Genomic DNA, 20108 nt, shown 5'->3' on the forward strand with positions numbered 1-20108 from the left:
TATCCTCATTTAATACTATAAATCTTTTCTTTATTTAGCCAATATGGGACTTTGGTCGTACTGCAACATATAATTTCCTTATTTTAAAGAAAAGTGAAGTTGAAAGATGCTATAATTAGAAATCAATACGGACTAATTTTAAGATTGATTAAAAGGACATTAACAAAAATTGAAAAATTCAAACAATAAGAACCAAAATAGAACAAAATCTAAAGTAAAAAAACCATAATGCTATTTTAACTATATTATTGTCAAATAGATCTTGGTTTTTGAAAGTCAAACACAGAAACATTACTTCCATTTATTATAGTCAAATGTCGCATAGTTCGTTTTTCTCATAATTGTTATTCGTCGTCAATATCGAAACTGAATCGTTGTGCCGTAGAAACTACTGCCCACCGCAGTACAAATTGTTTATGTTGATTGTTTCTAAAGGTTTACACAACACTCACCTCAAACGAGCACTCCTCAGAAGGAGGGTTGGAATCAATGAGAGAACAATAGTTCAAAATCAAAGGAGAAGATGACCGAGAAGAATTATACCTTCGTCTCAACTCTTAAACTTCTAATGTAAGACAAAGAAATCTCTCTCAAGTATGAACATAATTTGATCAATGGACCTAGGTAGTCATGAGTCCGTGGATAATTCCCAATAATAAATCCATAGGGTTTGTGGAGAAACTTTTTGAAAAACGATAGTCCTAGTAAATACTTTGACTTGGATTAAGTTACTAAGACATTTGTATTGCCAAGGTCTCTGATATTTGACTTGAAGATCGCCCTTCACGATGTTTTCATGTCTAGTGATTTGATATTTACAAACGCTCGGTAAAATATAATTGAAATATCCGAGAGTTTCTTGATTTCTATTTTGAGTGTGAACTTGTCTCAATTCGTAGGTACATGATAGGCATATCTCAATTCGTGTGTTAACCCTGTTTGTTTCAAGAGACTTTATGGCTTTTGGTTAGGATGTTGTTTGATGTTTTCTGCTTTTTCCCCCTTAATGTGTTGAGTATCTTTTTAATAGATAATGGAATTCTAGTAATTAATGTACATCTATTTTAGTACTATTAATTTCATAACTTGAGTATGAATAAGTCTTCCCCAACGGAAATGTGCCTTCCCAAATCCTTTTGTACGTCACAGATGGAACTCCACGAGATCTTTGACAGACTCTTAAAAAGAAAAAAGGTACAATTGTATGGCCATTCCATTGTAAGATGTGAAATTTTCTTGCATAAGATAGCTACAATCCAGCCACCCTCATGCAGTTGGGCACACAGTTGTGCTTTGACAATTAAGGCCACGCCCGATCACCGAAGCTGCTGCCCTAGAAGAAGCACAAGATTATTTATTTATTTGGATAAAAACCAAAGAAGAAGAAGCACAAGATAGGAAGGGAGGAAAGGAAAAAACAAAACAAAACAAACAGAGAACTAGGACTCTAAATTTATGGCATGTAGAATCTGAACTCTTGATGGAATATCAATATCAATATCAATATCAATATCAAATCAAGAGGTGTCTCTGCGACGTCAAAAACAAGATATGAATTCAGGGAAAATGCCTAAACAACAGTTTCTTTGCACCAAAACACAAAGCCTAGATGAATTCAGGGAAAATAGGCGTGTCTAAATAGAATAAGAAATAAACGAAACTGTATTTTACCATAACCAGAAACATGCTTCTTCAGTTAGAGCCTCACATATTCATAATATACATCCTGAAGTTCGTAATGATAAATCTTCTAGTATTAGTTTCACCAGTGGCTGAAGTAATTTAAAAACGCAGAACTAGATGGTAGAGACTCTGATAATTTTGCGTAACCACATTTGTAGAGTATCTAAAAAAGAACGTAATTTACAAATGTTATTAGGCAGGTTTTATGGTTGATATACCTTCTTTCACTCTGGGATTTTTATGACAGTTGCAATGAACAAAATGAAGTTACTCCAGAAAGACCTCAATTCGGTCACCCATGCCATCAATAAAATCCAGTAACAATTTCCCTCCCACTTCTCCAGCTGCATCGTCCATCAGTTCTTTGATATTTATACCTCCCAAAGCTATGCTTCAAAAACATGTCAATTTCATTAGTCATAAAAGATATAGTCAAATAAAGATTAAATTTTGGTCAATTGGAGGTTAAAGAAGTAAAAACTACCTGGAACTATGTTTGTTAGTCCTTCCAAGAACCCTGCCTGAAATAGATATATATAGAAACCTCCTCAAAACAATGAACTAGTAATAATGGAGGAAAGAGAAAAACTAATGCAAAGTTTGATCAGAAACAGAACAAGTAGTAATATAATTAACAAAACTACGGTGGGACAAGGACTTAGTTCTGACACCCCATATTACAAGGAATATATATATTCACAAAATTGACAGCTGAGATCAAAAATATTCAGTAGCTAATATGAATATGAATTCACAAAATATGCCCGTACAACAACATGAAAGATCATGCTCATAGCTGCAATAATTCCGACTGGTGCTCTAATTATTGGTGCTACTATTTTTGAATACGATACAGAGACATTTATTTTACAAACACAATGCTAAACAAGACATTTTATATTTAATACTTACAGGAATTCTAACATCAAGTCTCTCGAATCCATCTCTTCCGGTTATTTTGACTCTCAATCTCCGGGACCAGATACCAGAGAAGGGACCTTTTGATCCATCTCCATCATAGTTTCTGTATATCTCAGGTGTAATCACTTCGACAACTGGACTTTGCGGATTTTGGTCTTTCTTCTCTGAATCATCTTCAACCCTCCTTTGAAGACTATTTATGCTACTGCCCACTGACAAAACAATCTTAATTCATATGAAGCGATGGTAATAAACTACCATAAAAATTTAAGTCGGGTGCAAAGAAGATTAGGCTATAAGGGAACAGAAAATCTTTTCCATGTATAATCACACTATTGAAAAATTTTGTGAAACTCGTTAGTATTTCCAACAAAACCAAAGTCCTACTCTGCCTCAGGTGAAGTAAAAAAGCAAACCAAGTAATATATGCTTTGTTGGGCGGGGGGTTCCTTTTTTAAAATCTGATTGTTTTGGTTTCTTTTTTTGTTTTTCTTTGGTGTTTGGTTCTTTGTTGGCAGTTTTTTGTTGGTTTTCTTTTGGCTTTTAATTGTAATTTTCTTTTTTGGAGACTCTTGTTTTTGTCTATTTTTATTTGGTAGTAGTTTTTTTTCCTTCTTCTTTTAGGAGGTTGTTTCCCGGAACATTTCAATTAGTTCATCTATCATTAAAAAGTTGTTTCTTGTTTATATATATATTATTACATTTACTCTATGCAGAAAGAGTTTGTCACGGCTTAACGTAGATATTTTGTTGCATGTGCACGACTTTAGTTATATCATACAAAACACCCATCCACTAGAATTTTTGCAAGGAGGTTATTCAATATCAGTCAAAGTTTCTTTTCAAGGACAAAAAGAATGTTGGATTACTAATATTTGTGGTGTAGATGATTACGGGAGAGGAATGCTTTATGGGATTAGTTGTATTCGCTTTATTTATATTTTGAGGGTCCTTGGTGTATTGGCAGTGACTACAACGTGACTCAATGGACTCATGAGAGGATCCCAGTCAGTTGGGTTAATAGAGGAATGCGTCATTTTAACCTGTTTAAGGCAGGAGATGAAAATTAAGCAAGGAAAAGGAAATCTCTTATATCAATTTATTTCATCCAATGGACAGACATTATTATCCTTTAGCAGCAAGAATCTTCCTATCTTATTATGTTTACATTTTTTTACTGTTATTTTTATTATTGCCATTGTTTCTCTTATTTCACTCCCACATGGGATTTGTATCTTTTGAGCATTAGTCTCTTTTCATTTCATCAATTAAAAGAGTCGTCTCTTATTAAAAGAAAACAAAACAAAACAAAACAAAGCACTCGTGAACTTTGGAAAATGTTTCAATTTCAGTTATATCCTCCTATGGACCAACACCAAAGACGAGTGATGTTGGATACTATATAAAGTATTGACTCTCCCATGTAAAATCTGCCATACAAAGAATTTAACTTTCCAGAGCAAGAAGAAAACAGAGGCAAATGGGGGAGGAAGGGACAGACAACATATTGAAAAAGAGTTACAGAAGAATCCCCTCAAAGCATCAGGAGACCAAAATCTGATGTTCCTTTTCCCTTAAGACACGTGTTGATCACAGAGAATAGAAAAAAGTTCCACCACATCTAACGCCTTTCTATTAGAACAAGGGCGAAAGAACCCCAAAGATAACAAAGAGGAATGATCAGAGGTCGGGAAGACAGAAGCTACAAGAAGAAACTTCTTGCTCAAAATATGGTATAAACACAGAAAAACCTCTCGAACCGATCAAACCAAGGGAGATACTTATCTTAAAAAATTTTATGATTTCTTTTCATCCACAATTTTGATAAAAGAGCTTTACCCAAGTTTAACCAAAGTTACTTCAGTTTTGAGGTCAAAATGGGACCAACAACCAGCTGAAGAATATCATGTTTGTCTTCAATAATTAGGTGCTCCCAATTATCTTGAAAGAAAGCCATAGAGAAGCCGTCTGGCCCAGGAGACCTGTCCATATCAATTCCAAAGACCTCCGTGCAAATCTCCTCCATAGTAAAAGGGCCCTCCAATTCAACCCTCTCCCTCTCTGAAATGGGACTCCAGCGCATAAAAATTAGAGAAGAAAGAGGTAATTTCTTCTTCTATATCCATGTCCTCCTTCACAGCCACTCCATTGTATTTCTCCAAGAACTCAACCAAATTCTGATTCCTCTTTCCTCTTGCCAAAAAATAGATGACAGCGACGATGCCAGAAGAAGTGGCAGCAATTAGGGTTGAGGTTGAGAGGAGGGAACACGGGGGACTGGGAGCAATAACTTATCTTTTGAATTTTCAAAATTGAAAGATTGTATTAGAATAAAAATGTATTGAATGTAATTTTGCTACTAGTAGAAACTTCTAGCTTGGCCCATAAAGAATGCAATAGATTCACATCACTTGGAGAGATTAGAAGTTCTACAAACCTTTAATTGAAGGCTGGCTAACAGCAGAAGCATATTTCCTCTCTTCTTCGTAATAAGAGTTGAAACCCAATATTTCCTTCATCTCTCCAAATGTTGGCAAGGTTCCAGGAGAAGGCAATCGACCTCCTTTAATTGCAAGCAGTGCATCCTGAAATAACCAAATGTAGGGAAAAACTATACCATCCTGACTTTTCCACTAGGGTTGTAGTCATTTTACACTTAAAAGGTGAATGTAATTTTCCAAACAATGACATTCCAGGATTGTTCCCGAAAAGATCTACTAGCCATTTTCAAATGTCGCAATTAAAGACTTTCTAATGAATAAACAGGAAAAAGTTAATAATTAAAGAAATAACTTTTTCTTTTGTTTTGAAATATACAAAAGAAAGAAAAACACATCCAAAGGGATTACCAAAAACGTCTGCAATTGGATAAAAGGAAGGGAATTTTAAGTTGTTATTGTTTAAGGTAGAAACACTTTTTACCAATAAAAAGCCATAAAAAGAGCTGATTCCATTAGTTTCTCCAAGAATCTTGCTCTCTCTTGAAAGATTCCAATGTTTATTTCATTCCAAATTATCCAAAATATCACTCTAGAGAAGTGATTCCACAAGAGTTTCTTGGACTGCTTTAAAGAAACACCCTCATATTTTGATGGGATTTCAATATAGATGAGGGCAACTACATAATTTAACCTTTTTCCAAGTATCACTTTTCAGAAACAAATACTTTCTCCCAAGTCCATAAATTAGGAAATAGCATCTTCAAACCTATACTTATCCTCCCATTATTTTTATTAATCATTTAATATTGTGTTGTGCCAGAACATCTTGTAATTTCTCATAACTTGAATGAAAATTTTGCTAAAAATTTTTTTGAGTACTATGATCAAAGCTATTGTGCATATTATAGGTGAAGGCATGCTGTACCTGCATTGCTCGAATTGATACACCAACCAAGGAAAGAGGGTAAACAACAAGTTTAAATCCAACTTCCTCCAGTTCAAGAGGATTAAGAATGGGCGTCTTTCCTCCTCCTTCAAGCATATTGGCCTGCATAAAAGTGGAAGAGATATACCAGTCAATTAATGATCAACGACTGCAACAGCATGAATATTATATGTGACCTGAATGTAAGAAAACTCAATAGAGAACAACATATAAGACAAAACATACAATTTGTTTCTGAAACATGTGATCTAGTCAGACTTCAGTTGGAATCTCAGGATTTTATATCTTTTATATCATAGAGATATTACTTACCATAGAAATTGTTTTCCTCATATATTGTTTCCTCGCTATATTTTCAGTTTCTTATCAGTCTTCCTCATTTTATAATTTTTCATTTCTCCCTATTTGCACGTATATGTCCCTTTTATATCCTCTTTTCTTATATAAGCAATGGGGAAAAAGAAAAAAAAAACTTTCTAACTTCAGTTCATTCTCACTCCTCTGTTTAGTTCTAAATTCCGGTCTAATCAAGCAAAAAAGATAATTACAATATAAGAGCTTCTACCTAGTCCAAACTAGGCTACTATCTCTTTACACTCAAACACCAAAAGTTATAAATAAGAAATGATGTTGAGAAGAATTGAAACCCAAATCTTTTGATAATTGTGCCTAATATCATGAAAATGCATAAAAAGAATATCAATGGCATTGCTATGCACTTGATAACCCAATTTTCCTTTGTTTCAAAATTACAGCTTCTTCAGTAAAATGGTCCATGGTATATTAGTATAGTCATTCCTGTTTTTCACTTGGAGACTCTGCAGTAGAAATATATAAACTGTGAAATCCTCACTTTAAGACTCTGCAAGAGAAAACATTTAAAAAGAAGATCTTTTACGTCAATCATTCATGTAACAAAAATTTTCTATATGAGAGTTGAATGCATATTGCTTGATTTCTATTCTGTTAAGGAAATCAAAAGATACCATTTTAGGTATTTTCGGTGAGATTTTACAGAAGGCCTCCATCTCGTCTTTTGAAGCTAGTGCGTCAATGAAAAGAACATCAGCTCCAACATCTGCAAAGGCCCTAGCTCTCCGCAGTGATTCACTAAGGGACACTGCTTGACGAGAATCAGTTCTAGCTACAATGACAATGTCAGAACCACTTTCTTTTCTAGCATCAACAGCTGCTTTTATCCGCAACACAGCCTCCTCTCTCGATACCACTTTCCTGCCTTGTGTATGGCCACAAGCTTTTGGAGATACCTTGCCATGATAATCTTGTAAGCAATAAAATTTCCCTAGATAACTGAGCAAATTCTATGATGAAAAACCAAATACTTTATAGGATGAAAAATGCTAATTAATGCATCAAAATGATCAAAAGGTACTTTTGGGTTTCAGGAATCGAAAAGTACTTCTGGGTTTCATGGATCAAAAGAAAAATAAAAGGACAGATTTTAACTTTCAAATTAAATTAGTCAGCTTTCTTGCAAAGAGCATATAATTTTTTAAAAGAAAATGGACTGGATGCTCCTAAATCAAAATGTCTCTTCTCAAATTGTTTGTTTATGAGAATACAACACAAAAGGTCCACGGGCATTAAAAAGTAGTCCACTCCAAAGAATTGAAGCTGAAATTCTAAGCTTTTTCAACACTTTGTATCAGAAACCTTCGGTGGATTTTCTCCAACTCTTTCAAGGATAATGTAGTCTACCCATAGTGTTGAGGCAAGAAGCTATGGAGTACCCCTTGTCCTAAGAAAGTCAAATTCTTTTTCTGGGAATTATCTCACTCTTGCCTCAACACTATGGATAGACTACAAAAAAGATGCCCGTGGATTAATCTCTCTCCACCAAGGTGATGGCACTGCTAGAACAACAGTAAATCACAAAAAGATATTTTTTTTCATTGCCCTTTTCTGCTGCTATGTGGGTCAAATTGTTTAGAGCTCGACTGGTCCAGGATTCCTCCTTTAGACTCTCATGGATGGTTAAGAATGTTGCCCCTTTTCAGATCTACTAAAGAGATCCTTTGCTCTAGCATCGTTAATGTTGTTTTGTGGAAGATTTGAAATGAAAGAAATGCAAGAATTTTCCATGTAAAAGTCAGATCGTCCAAGGAAGTCTTAGAATTTGATAGGATCTCTTTTGTAACTCTTTGGATATTTCAATTTAATCAATGAAATATTTTTTATAAAAAAAATGAAGTAAAATGTCTCTCAAGTTCTCTTAGGTCCTTCCATGAATTTAACGGCAAATTTTCTTTAGGTTAACATGGTCAAAGTCATTGTTCCAGAGTTATGAGTGGAGAGAAATCACAGAATTTTTCAGAGTTATTTTCTTACGTGCTATAATAGATTTAATCATCTCACCTAAAATCTTCATCTTAGTTCTCTCTCTCAAAGTTTTTTTTGTTCATTTTTCCACTCAAGAGTCGCCAGCTAGGAAGTTTTTACTTCTCCAGTTTTTTAAATTGTGTATCAGTTTTATTTTGATTGTCGGTTCTGCTTTCCTTCGCTTACTTATGTTGTTTTTGTTGCTTTTTCTCTCTTTTTGGAGTTTGTATCCTTGAGCAATAGTCTCTTTCTATATCCTTAATGAAAAATTTCATTTCTTGTCTAAGAGAACATATCGTTGGCGTTCAATTTAAGTTCTTATGTTAAAGCTTTGGTTTGAAAGAGTTCAATGGTTTTTACAACGCTTTGTTTCAACTTGAGTTCAAGTCTCTTCATGTTTGATCCGGATTGATTTTGTTTCTCATGCTTAGTCCTTTTCTTTTCTTTGTATTCGTTTTGATATTTTCGATAACTTAGTTTGGATTCCTTGTGCTTTGAGCATAAGTCTCTTTTTCATTTTATCAATAAAGGCTTCACTTCCTTTTCAAAAGAAAACATATTGATTGGTTCGATGCTTTTATGTTCTGATTCTTCTCCTCTATTCCTCTATTTTCCCTGTTCCCTCTCTCTAGTTCCAATCTGTCCAGCGTCAAAAGGACAAACACAAAGAAAGGGGAGATGAAGGTTAGCAGGATAAGCTACAAATTCACCTGATGTCAGCAGCTCGAACAGAACAATTTTTCTCGTCAGAAACTGGATTTTATATAGCTAAATAAAATATAGTTACTTTCAGTGTTCATGCAGAGCAGAACATTTTAAATTGCTATAAAAGAACCTGATCTTCTAGTATGATCCCCGCAAAGCCTGCTCGAATATATCCTTTAACAGTCCTCTTCACATTCATTGCATTGCCATATCCATTATCACCATCCCCAATGACAGGAATTGACACTGATTGAGTGATTAGTTGCCCTTGATCCAACATTTCACCATATGATATGTAACCTGTATCTGGCAACGCCAATCTAGCAGCCGATATAGAAAATCCTGTAGGAAAGGCCAATTCAACGTCGCACTAGCTTGCTTGACTATATCAAATCCTTAAATAGCAATTCTTCCAGCCCGCTAATGGCAACTAACATATTCAACTACAAATTAACTCTTATGGTCAGATTTTCATCAGCTCAATAACTTCCCACGTTCCCGGCAATAAATTTCAATTGATTATAACCAAAACGTTGAAGAGAGCAAGAGAGAGAGAGAGAGAGACTGACCACTGGTAAAGCAGTAGAGAAATCCAGCTCTCTCGACTAGCTTAGCACTGAGAGCATCGAAACAAGCGGGACCTTGATGGACGCCCGGCATCTCCAGAATCTTCCGGAGCGCCTTTGCTGGAGATTCAACCGCAGATTCGTCGTTGATTCTAGCTGACATCGCCATGACTAGGGAGACCGGCTTCTGTTGGGGATTGGTGAAGAGAGAGATGGTCCGTTTGATGGAAGGCCGCCATGAGAGAGACTGACGAAGTGAATGCGGCGGCGGTGAAGGCAACTGGAGGCGGAGAGATGCGCTGTGTGAGAGTGAAAGTGAGAGGGAACCATCGTTACTCGCCACCGGGAGCTTCATCGCAAGTTTTCGGTTGAAATTGGCTTAAAGAGAATGGAAATACAACAAATATCAATACACCCACTAATTACTTCTTATCGTGTGCTTTACTACTTGGTTATTTTGGTGCCATTTGGGACTTTCTACTACTTATATGCTTTAAATACATCATAAAATCACTCAACGTGAATCTTTCTAATAACTACGAACTATATGATTCAAATTTTCATACACTCAATTATATTATTATTACAGATTTTTGAAATTTTAGGAATTTTAGGAATTTTAGGAATTTTATTCTCCTACTCTACATATAGAAAAAACTCAAAATTGTTAACGTATCTCCGATTGAATGTCAATTGTCTTATTATTTCTTTTTGTTTTTCTTTTTTTACATATGAACCAAAAAGAATGAAAACCAATCCCTAATTTATATTATTTTTAATAATTTTGGATAAGTTTAATTCAACTTTTTTTTAATAATTCAAAGAAGAACAAAACTAACACGATATCAAATCACTAAACACCACAACATCGATCTATAGAGGGCGATCTTTAAGCCAAATACCAAAGACATTGGTTCGTCGTGCTTTACATGCCAGAACTTGAGCAATGGTATCACATATTCTTTGACAAAAAGAGAAGCCTGAAACAATGCTTCATTGGTGAAAAGCTCTAATGTCATCAACAAATGTTTGGACTTCATTGTTGAAATAGTCCCGACCTTCAAGTAAATTCCAAAGAATCGTCGAATCTGTTTTAAACCAACAAGGATAAATCTTTGCTTCTTCGACTGTAATAATACCATCTAGAAAAGTAGTAGCCTCAACAAGCTCAACATTATTGGTGAACTTTAGAGCTTTTTGCGATGTCAAAGGTTCACCATTAGAATTACGAACAATGGCTCCAAAGCCCACCTCTCCCATGGTGAATGAAGCATTAGAGTTAATCTTATACGAGTTACTCTCTGGGGGCTTCCGGTGGTTGATGTGAACATCATCAATAATTGAAAGAGATGTCATTTGGGCCTGAGACAAACTTGAACTTCTCTAAGTAGCATGCTTATCCATTTCCTCAACAAAACTCCCAAGCCCACTAGATAGGGTCAAACAGCCTCTTCTTGGCTATTTCAAACACCATCAAGTTATGCTAGTTCCTAATGGCAATAACAACCAATGTGAAGATCCACATTTCCATCGCACTTAAAGCCTTTAAGACCCTAATAAAAAGAGAAGCAAAGTTAGCATTTTTTTTTTCATATATGAGATAGCACATGGAACTAACTTCCCCAAATTTTCCTTATTTTTTTACAATCCCATATAACATGTAGCTCTATTTCAACAGCATTTTTGTAGAGAGGGCAACAGCTTGAATCATAATTTTTCCTGTAAAAAAGTTTTGCCCCAGTAGGAAGGGCTTCAATACAAGCATGCTGCAAAAATATTTTTGTTTTTGAAGGGACATTTATATTCCACAGTAGGCGTCATATATCTCTACTCTAATTCTCCATTGATGTAGAAGCCTCGCAAGCAAGATCTTGAGCAGTCGAGACATTGTCATTTATTTTAATGTGCTTATTTATCAATATACTTTGACAGCACACTTAATGTGCTATTTTATGTCGTTTATTTAAGCTAGATTTATTACTCTCAAATGTATCATTGTTCATTTGTAGAAATTGAGTGATTTGGTGTCATTTTAGAGTGCTTTAGAAGAATTAGGATCAAATTTGAAGTTAATCAAACCTAAATTGAGCAGTCGAGTAATGAGAATTGAAGTCCAAACCAAGAAAGAGGTGACAACATTGAAACGTTGTAGGAGTTGACCAAATAAACGGTCACGATTGTTTTTATTGATTCTAGAAAATTAGATAACGTCAAAAATTTTCCCTAGCATCTCCATGCTATCGTGTCTTCTATAAATGCATCTCTTTGGTTTTTAGGTGATAGATTTTTGTGTAGATGGTCGTTTTGGGCGAATGATCTATCATTTTCTTCGATTTTTCACCCTCTATCCAACTACAATATTAGATTTTATGGATCCCAAGTTAAATTTTAGATATATCATGATGTCTGACTAGAGTTCGTGTTTCTATTTCAAGGGTTGGTTTGAGTATAATTATAAGACCATGAGGTTTTGTTCTTAATAGTAAATTTCGGTATTCAACCAAGTATTCTTTTATTCTTTTTTTATTTTTATTTTTTTTATAAGCTCTTGTTAATTAAATTAACGCCTCAATTATATTGATTGCTTGTATCACTACTAGCCATGATTTTGGGATTCATAGTTGTCGTGAATGATTTTTTTTTAAAATTTTAGTAGCATAAGAGTTAGCTCAGGTGTGTTTTTTCAATATATGACTTTTTCATGATTACATAGCTTGTTTGTTTGATAGACTCTAGAATACAAAGAAATGAAATTGTTTTGATGTAGCTATATCATTTAATTGATTTTGTATTAATCTTCCCATTGTACTTATGCTTATTGTTGAGTTGATATAGAACACTATCATGCCCATTTAATTAAATAATAAGAGTTGGTTGTAATGTTGTTTTAATAATCAATAGACTAAGGGGGCTTAAACTTATCTAGACTTTTTCGAATAATTAAATTAAGTGCTTGGATGCTTGATTGATTTGATTTGGTGAGTCTGAGATTGAAATTACAATTGGATGAGACTACCTTGAATTAGAAACCTTGGTAAGACTTTGTTTCCTTCTGTATGTGTCTCTATCTTTCATTTATTTTTCTTATTTGGTCGATCTCTAAACCCCTATTAATGGACAAACGGTTATTAAGGTCTTCTATCGATCAATATAATTTATAATCTCAGATCTAGAACTTCAACTAACAAGTAGTATCATTAGCAAGACCGAGTCAAACCACAGGGAGCCAAAGATAAAATCTCTTTAAGTTAAATAAGCCTTTGAAAACCAGTAAAAATATGGTGGGTTTTGAGTTCGAGTTGACAGAAAAATTAAATTGTAGGAAATTAAAGTATGGAAAGTAAGATAGTTTGAGAGAGAGGGAAAGTAATACACGAGATTACCATTGTTGATTAAGAGACCATTGGGTTATCTATAGATTAATTAATTGATTTATCATGTGAATCAAGTGTTGGAGTTGACATTCAACATGTGAAAGCAATTATGATCTTAAGCACTCTAACTATATTTTAGATTACAAGCATGCAAGTCCATAATATTCCAAAAACTAGGGTTTCAGTGAGTACCTTTGAAGAACTCCAAATTAGCTCCAATCTTCAGCTTGATTCTCCTCTCCAATGGCTTGTAGACCACCACAAGTGTCTTTCTTACCATTTCTCTAGCCTTAAATTGGATTGTGGAATCCAAAATGAGAATGAATTTTGAGAAAATTTCGGAAAGGATAGCAGAATTTGGTGTGAGAATTTTGACGAATAATTCTTCAACCGTTGCATAAACCTTTTTTTAGCAATTGAATTTCAGTTTTTATAAAAACTATTTCATGCACTCAAATAACATGAAAATTTGACACCAAAACCTCTCATGGACTTGGAGGTGTTTAAATGAGTGGGTGAAGTAGGAAAAACCCACTCACTTAACTTATTTTTCATTTAATTGAAATTTTACCAAAATTCAATTTAATTTGAATTTCCTAAATTCAAATATCAAAATGTAATTTTTTTTTAATTTCAAATAATATTAATTCAACAATTAATATTAAATGAAATTCATTAATTTTAAATAATTTAATATCAAATATTAAATGAATAAAACACCTATTCCAAACTTATTCATGTAATTAATATTTAAATCATATTTAAATATTTTCACTGCTCCAATTTATTTAATTTGATAGTTAAACATTTAATTATATCGTATATAATTTATAATTCCCTTAAAACAAATTTAAACGTTTCAAATTCTCTCATCACACTATTTTAAGGTTTAGTCCATTTATGAGCTAGTGGGGGACCTCATGGATCTATAGATCATAGGCTCTAACGATCTGAGATTAACCGGGTAAACTCTTTAACCTAATTAACCAACATTCATTCACTACCGGATCACTCCACTAAAGCCCAATAGTTGCACTTCTCTCACTGTAGATATATTTCTTTTCACTTGATATCACCATAATCAGTAAGTCAACCCTTCACAGGTTGTTCGTAATAATGACTGGGTCAAAAGCTATTTTACCCTCGTGATTACATCTTGTTCCTTAAGTCACATTGATCCTCTAATGAACAATTGGTTTGTGATCCAATCACCAAACTGAGTTCCTCTTGGGCCAATGAAAGGGTGGGGGCCCTTTGTTCAAGACCCAAAGTCAGCATTTAAGGGAACACCCTCTCTATTATCCCTAAAAGCGGGTAGGAGTGAATTCCGTCTTGCACTCTATGTCTCCAGCTATTTACCTGGTCTTACCCCTGAAATGGGGGGCTTATTGAGCTGACATTGATGAGTCAACCCTCACCCATGCAAATCTAAGGATAATCCCGAATGAATTGAAGTTCATAGTTAGCTCAGGATTGAGGTCAAGTTACCTACGCATTCGCTTTGAAATAATTAGTCTTATACAGTAAACAAGGTGATAAAGTAAGAGTGACTTATTTCTTGGTCCAGTCTTATACAAACTTTTTGCACATGATGCCTCCACTCGCATGTCTCCACATGACGATTCAGGATCACATCGTTTGTAGCACTGTACAACAATTATAATAACTACAAAGTGGGTCACATCTAATAGTGTTCCCAAGATAAGGTACCTAGCCTTATCTGTATACTATAGACCGTTTTGCCTATCTACTAGAAATTGATTCACTCTTATGTCTCCACATAGAGTCCAAGTACTCATGTAATAGCCATAGATCTTAGTTTATTAGATTTATGTTATTTCTAAAACAAAATGAGCAATTCATACATTCAATAACAACTTTATTGAATAAACCTCAATAACATCTATATTGATAACATAATAAGTTTATTGTTTACAAATCACGAGTTTTAGGACATAAAACCCAACATCAAGTTTGTCGGTTAGCTAATTATTAAGCATAATCGACTGTTTAGAAGAGCTAGACAGGCTTCTTTTGGAAAACCAACGCGAATGTCGATTCCTAAATTAACTAAGTATTGTCACGGAAACCTATTTACTTAGTTAATCACATTAAAATTTTGGATTGATTAGAACATTAGATTAAATTGGCCAAATCTAACTTAACACATTTCCATTTCTTAGGTTTTGTTATCTTTCATTATTGAGTGACCCTAAAAACGCTAGAAGTCAAATCATAACTATAACTAAAACATATTCGCTATTTAAATTAAGTCATGTTATCATTACAATTACGAATAACTTTAACATGTATAGTGTGGCCAAACAAACATATAAGTATATGTGATTAAGTTGTCAATTTAATCAACTAGTATACCCATCCTAGATATCCAAGCAAAGAATAGAAAACAAGAGGAAATAAAAAAATCTTAAAAACATACATGAAAATCTCATAAATCCATAAAAAAAAGTACCCAACAAACCTCAAAATCAATATTTGAGGGCTTAGTCGATCATCGAATCTTGAATCCCGACGTCATAATCTTCATTACAAAGAAAAGATGAAAAGAAGTTTCATGGATTTTAGCAAAATATGACCAAAACCGAGCTAAAAACCTTTGAATATCGCTCCTAAAACGCCCCCAAACCCTATAATTAAAAAATTTATATAGGAATCGTAGTAGCACCGCGACGCTTTAACCCTTTTGCCCAGTGTCGTGAGGTGCTACAACGCTCTATGCCTGATATGCATGCGTTGTTCCATCAAACTCCAGAGCGTCGCGATGCTATACCAAATGCAATTATCTATCTTTGGCGTCAAGTAGTACTGAAACGCCAGACCACCTTGGGGCATTTTTGTCATTTCTTCTCTCTTTGAAGCCTGGTTGCTCTAGCTAGTTCCTAATTACACTAAATTAACTCCAAACAAACCGTAACGCTCCGAAATGCATGATTTATTCAAGATTCTACAAATATAAACATGTAAACACATTAAACATGTAACGACCCGGCACCTTAGAACTTGTACTAGGTCATTATTATATACATGCATTCACTTCAAAATGACACTTTTCATGAATTTGTAAAAACCAAATAAAAGCTATAGAATAAATAGTTTTTATTAAAAGTAAATACTTGAAATTTATTAAACAAGGTACCTTTAATTAATTTTTTTTTTTAAAAAAACAAAACATCACTAGAAAAATTTATCTAAAACAACCAATAGTGCAAAAAGACTAAAGGTTCTCTAAATTCAACGACAAACTAAGTTTTAAAACATGTAATCATAGTAAAAGACGTGAGTGGAAGCATCTGGCTAGTTCGAGTGGCATGTCATGGGTTTTACTTGTCATTCGCCAGTGTGTCCTTACCCTTACTTGAAAAAAAAACATGGTAAAGGATGTGTATAAAATACTCAGTAAGTAACCTTACTACTAAGGTTAGACTATGTATTTATGTCCAATAAATGCAGCATTCTAGTGCGACATACAAAAACCACTACTAAACATGGGTAGTCATCTAATGAATAACTGAACCCAGTCTACCGTAGGTGAGATGTACCCACAAACCTTTGCTAAAATCTCGAGGGAAATCACTAACCTCTGGTGAATCCTGAAGGAATCACAAATCTCATGTAAATCCCGAAGGAGACACTAACCTCTTGTGAATCATGAAGGAATCACAAACCTCTAATGTGAAGGAAATCGGACATGAGGATTTCCACGAGCAGCAGAAGGATCGTTCCAAATTTCGATCGTATTCGAACAACAACAATTACAGTCAAGAAACGAAAACATACAGGCTATGTGTGAACCCCGAATCCCAATTTTACACTTAAGTGTATTTTCTTATTTAAATTGTCTTAATTTTCCACTTAATTGTGTGTCCCCAATTAAATTTGTATAAATAAGTTGAGTAGGTTGATGAGAAGGTTAGTGTGAAATGGTGAAGAAGGAATGGGGATTTAAAAAGAAAAATATGGAATTGAGTTGGGAAAGTTGGGGAAAAATAATAAATACGTTGAGCTAGTGTGAAATAATATAGAAATTAAGTTTGGAAAATTTCGGTTAAGTATAGAGAAGTTATGTGAAATGCATTATGGCTGAAGGACCGAGAAAAATATGGAAGTTATGTGTAATGCTGTTGTGCACAAAGTACTGGAAGGCAAGTGACTAGTGGCACAATTGTATAGGAATTGCACGGAGACAAACAATGTTCGTAGTAGCTAAGAGCGAGATTGTTGAGAGTGAGATTAGTGAGATCGTTGAGAGTGAGATCATTGAGATCGAGACCAGCGAGATTGGAGAGGAAATGGGAGAGAGCAAAATTGGATAGAAGATGGGAAAGAGCGAGACCAGCGAGAAAGTAGGAGAGAGCGAGAGTGTAGAGAGTGAGATTTTGAGCTAGAAAGTTGGAGAGAGCGAGATTTTGAGCGAGAAAGGGGGAGAGAGCGAGACCAGCGAGAAAGTGGAAGAGAGTGATACTGCCGAGAATGGAGAGAGCGACACTGCCGAGAGCGAAAAGAGCGAGAGTGCCTATATGTTAGCCTTGCTTTGTCTGATTCGAACGTCACGCCCACGCCTCGCCTATGCATTGAACAGCCGAGCAAGCTTCTGGGCGATGTATTTGGATGCGTTAGAGTGGATTATGCATTTAAAAACCCTAATTTGAATACAAAAAAAGCTTGGAGACGTAAGGGCAAATGTCAATTAAAATCTAGGTGTCCGATTAAGAGAAATTCTTAAACCCTAAGAAACTGTGTTGGATGCGTTTAGGAAAAACACATTGAACCAAGATGAAGTCAGCTTACATTGATAAAAGGAGGATTAAACATTTGGCCATGTAGTCAAGTAGGTGCTATCAATCCCACGAGCAATTTGAACGCCTATAAATAGGGAGTTGGGATTTCATTTTTAAATCGCACAAAAATCATAAATTTCGTAGAGAAAGTAGAGGGCAGTGAGGGTTTAGAGGAATGTGTCAATTTTGGACAAGAAGATTTTCCAATCTACTCGTGCATTTGGAGTGATTCTAAAGCCATCTGAAAGCTCTAGAAGTCTAGTTTTCCGAGTAGGGATCCCGGAGGAAAAGGCTCAAAGGAACTGGGCTGGAGATTGAGAAGAAAGCAGAAGGGTCAGACTGTCGGATCAGTCTGAGCCAGTCTTGAATATTTTAAGATTCCGNGGGCTGGAGATTGAGAAGAAAGCAGAAGGGTCAGACTGTCGGATCAGTCTGAGCCAGTCTTGAATATTTTAAGATTCCGGCCAAACCATGAAGAATTATAAGCTGAAAGTTTAGGGTAAGATTCCTAAGATATTTTAGAATAAGTTTGCAGAAGGAAGTATTTCCAAATAAGCTTTGGAACTATAAGTAATCTAAGTTGTAAGTTGAATCTGAATTCTAGGGGTGAAAAAGGGACCCGAGGAGCTACTAGAGTGAAAAGTTCCTAAGAGTTAGAGATGAGTGGCTAAAATGTTTTCAAACTAAAACGTTTTTAAACTGATTTGATTACAAACGTTTTATAGAAAGCCTGTTTGCGAAAATAATTCTCATGCCTACTAGTTTTCTAAAGTGGTTTCCAAGCAAGTTTGAATTGTGATTTGAACGCATGCATATTGTTGAAAAACTATTTACATATGTATATGTATTGATTTTATCCAACATGCGTTATCATCTTTAAAGTCATGTTATATATGTGTTATACTGTACATGCTTTAAAGAGAAAAGTTGTTTATAAATAGTTTTGGTAAAATGCGATGCCGAAGTACAAGGAGAATGCATCCACCCAACTAGATACTAAAGTACAAGGAGAAGGTATCTATTGGTACTGAAGTACGTTTGAGAAGGTACAAGCCAATAGGATACTGAAGGACGTTGGAGAAGGTATCCTAGTAGCTCGATACTGAAGTACAAGGAGAAGGTATCTGAGCAGTAGTACCTAATGTGGTCACAAGTGAATAAAGTCAGAGATTGAGCAAAAGGGTTCTCTCTGGACTAGTAGTTGGTGTTGGGATTATTTTACTAGTTATATAGTACTTTGATTTGAGAAATGATTTAATTGTTTTATGTTTAAAACATCTTTATATAATTTATACTTGGAAAATATTTATGCTGCAAAAGTTTATATTTCAGATAAAACTATTATCTGAAATTATGCATGAGAATTTACTATGTTTTCTCGGTCACTCACTGGGCATAAGTTCACCTCGTTTTCAAATGTTTTTTCCCCCCTACAGGTAGCGGTCAAATCCTCTGAAGACAGCTCAGTATCTTCTCTGCCACTAAAGGACGAAAAGACTTGTAACCGTTTGCTAGGTGGTTACTGTTAATATTGTACACATGTTACTATTGTTCATATACGGACTAGGGTTTGTGGGTTTTGGGACTTGTAAATCTAATGTTGTAAATACTCTAAACATATTAAATTTCTAAATTAATAAATTGTGGGCCTACAGCCGTCCCATTGCATATAATCTGTATTTGGTATCAGAGTTATTCCCAAGAGTTTTTAGGCAGTAAGTGTCAGCCTAAGGGTTGATAACTACTGCAGTCACGCCCTTCTCGTTTAGCTCGCTCAAGCTGTCACTTAGTAAATCGTATTTACTTGACAACTTCTTTTCCGTGAGATTCTGATTGAAAAAAATCTCTAAAACAATTTTTGACAAAAACTTACTAAAATTAGGAAAATAATTTTCTTTTTATCTCACGGTTACCATGAACCACCAATAACCTCCCACTCAATTGGTTATTAGAGAAAAAGATTTAATTATCTAATAATTAATATTATTATAAATATAAATGATAACCAACTTATCATACTATATTTATAACCTATAGTTTTAATATTTCATCTCATGAAACATATAAACTATAGTTCTTTTTCTATTCCATGGCACACATTAATCCTCCACTAGATGTATCTCATACATCATACTGATCATATCATATATAATCAAAATACTTCTTGTCAATTTGAACATTTCAAATCAACACCAAGAAATGATCCTCAATTGAATCCATTGAGCTACCAAGGGGACCTTATGAACATGTAGCTCGAAGCTCCAACGGTACGTGAATAACTGACTAAACTCTTTAGTCACGAGATTCACCATCCGTTAACTACCAGGCACTCC

General features: G+C 34.6%; 1 protein-coding gene across 4 annotated transcripts; it reads right to left on the minus strand.

Moving 5' to 3' along the window:
• Nucleotides 1-1039: 1039 nt before the first annotated feature.
• LOC120091220 (2,3-dimethylmalate lyase) lies at nt 1040-10045 on the minus strand. Of its 4 annotated transcripts, none has more exons than XM_039049162.1 (10): nt 9606-10045; nt 9167-9378; nt 6978-7259; nt 6845-6853; nt 5971-6093; nt 5042-5189; nt 2596-2816; nt 2168-2204; nt 1902-2069; nt 1040-1325 (listed from the first exon to the last, which is right to left on the minus strand). In XM_039049162.1, exons 1-9 carry the CDS (start codon nt 9955-9957, stop codon nt 1951-1953), a joined length of 1503 nt encoding a protein of 500 aa, XP_038905090.1. In that variant the 5' UTR covers nt 9958-10045; the 3' UTR covers nt 1040-1325; nt 1902-1950. The 4 variants fall into 4 exon arrangements, with proteins under 4 accessions (XP_038905090.1, XP_038905080.1, XP_038905074.1 ...); XM_039049152.1 differs by having other exon boundaries at nt 1040-1328; XM_039049146.1 differs by having other exon boundaries at nt 1040-1333; nt 9606-10043.
• Between the last annotated feature and the right edge of the window lie 10063 nt (nt 10046-20108).

Source organism: Benincasa hispida, chromosome 1, assembly GCF_009727055.1.
Source record: "Benincasa hispida cultivar B227 chromosome 1, ASM972705v1, whole genome shotgun sequence".
NCBI classification, from domain to species: domain Eukaryota; kingdom Viridiplantae; phylum Streptophyta; class Magnoliopsida; order Cucurbitales; family Cucurbitaceae; genus Benincasa; species Benincasa hispida.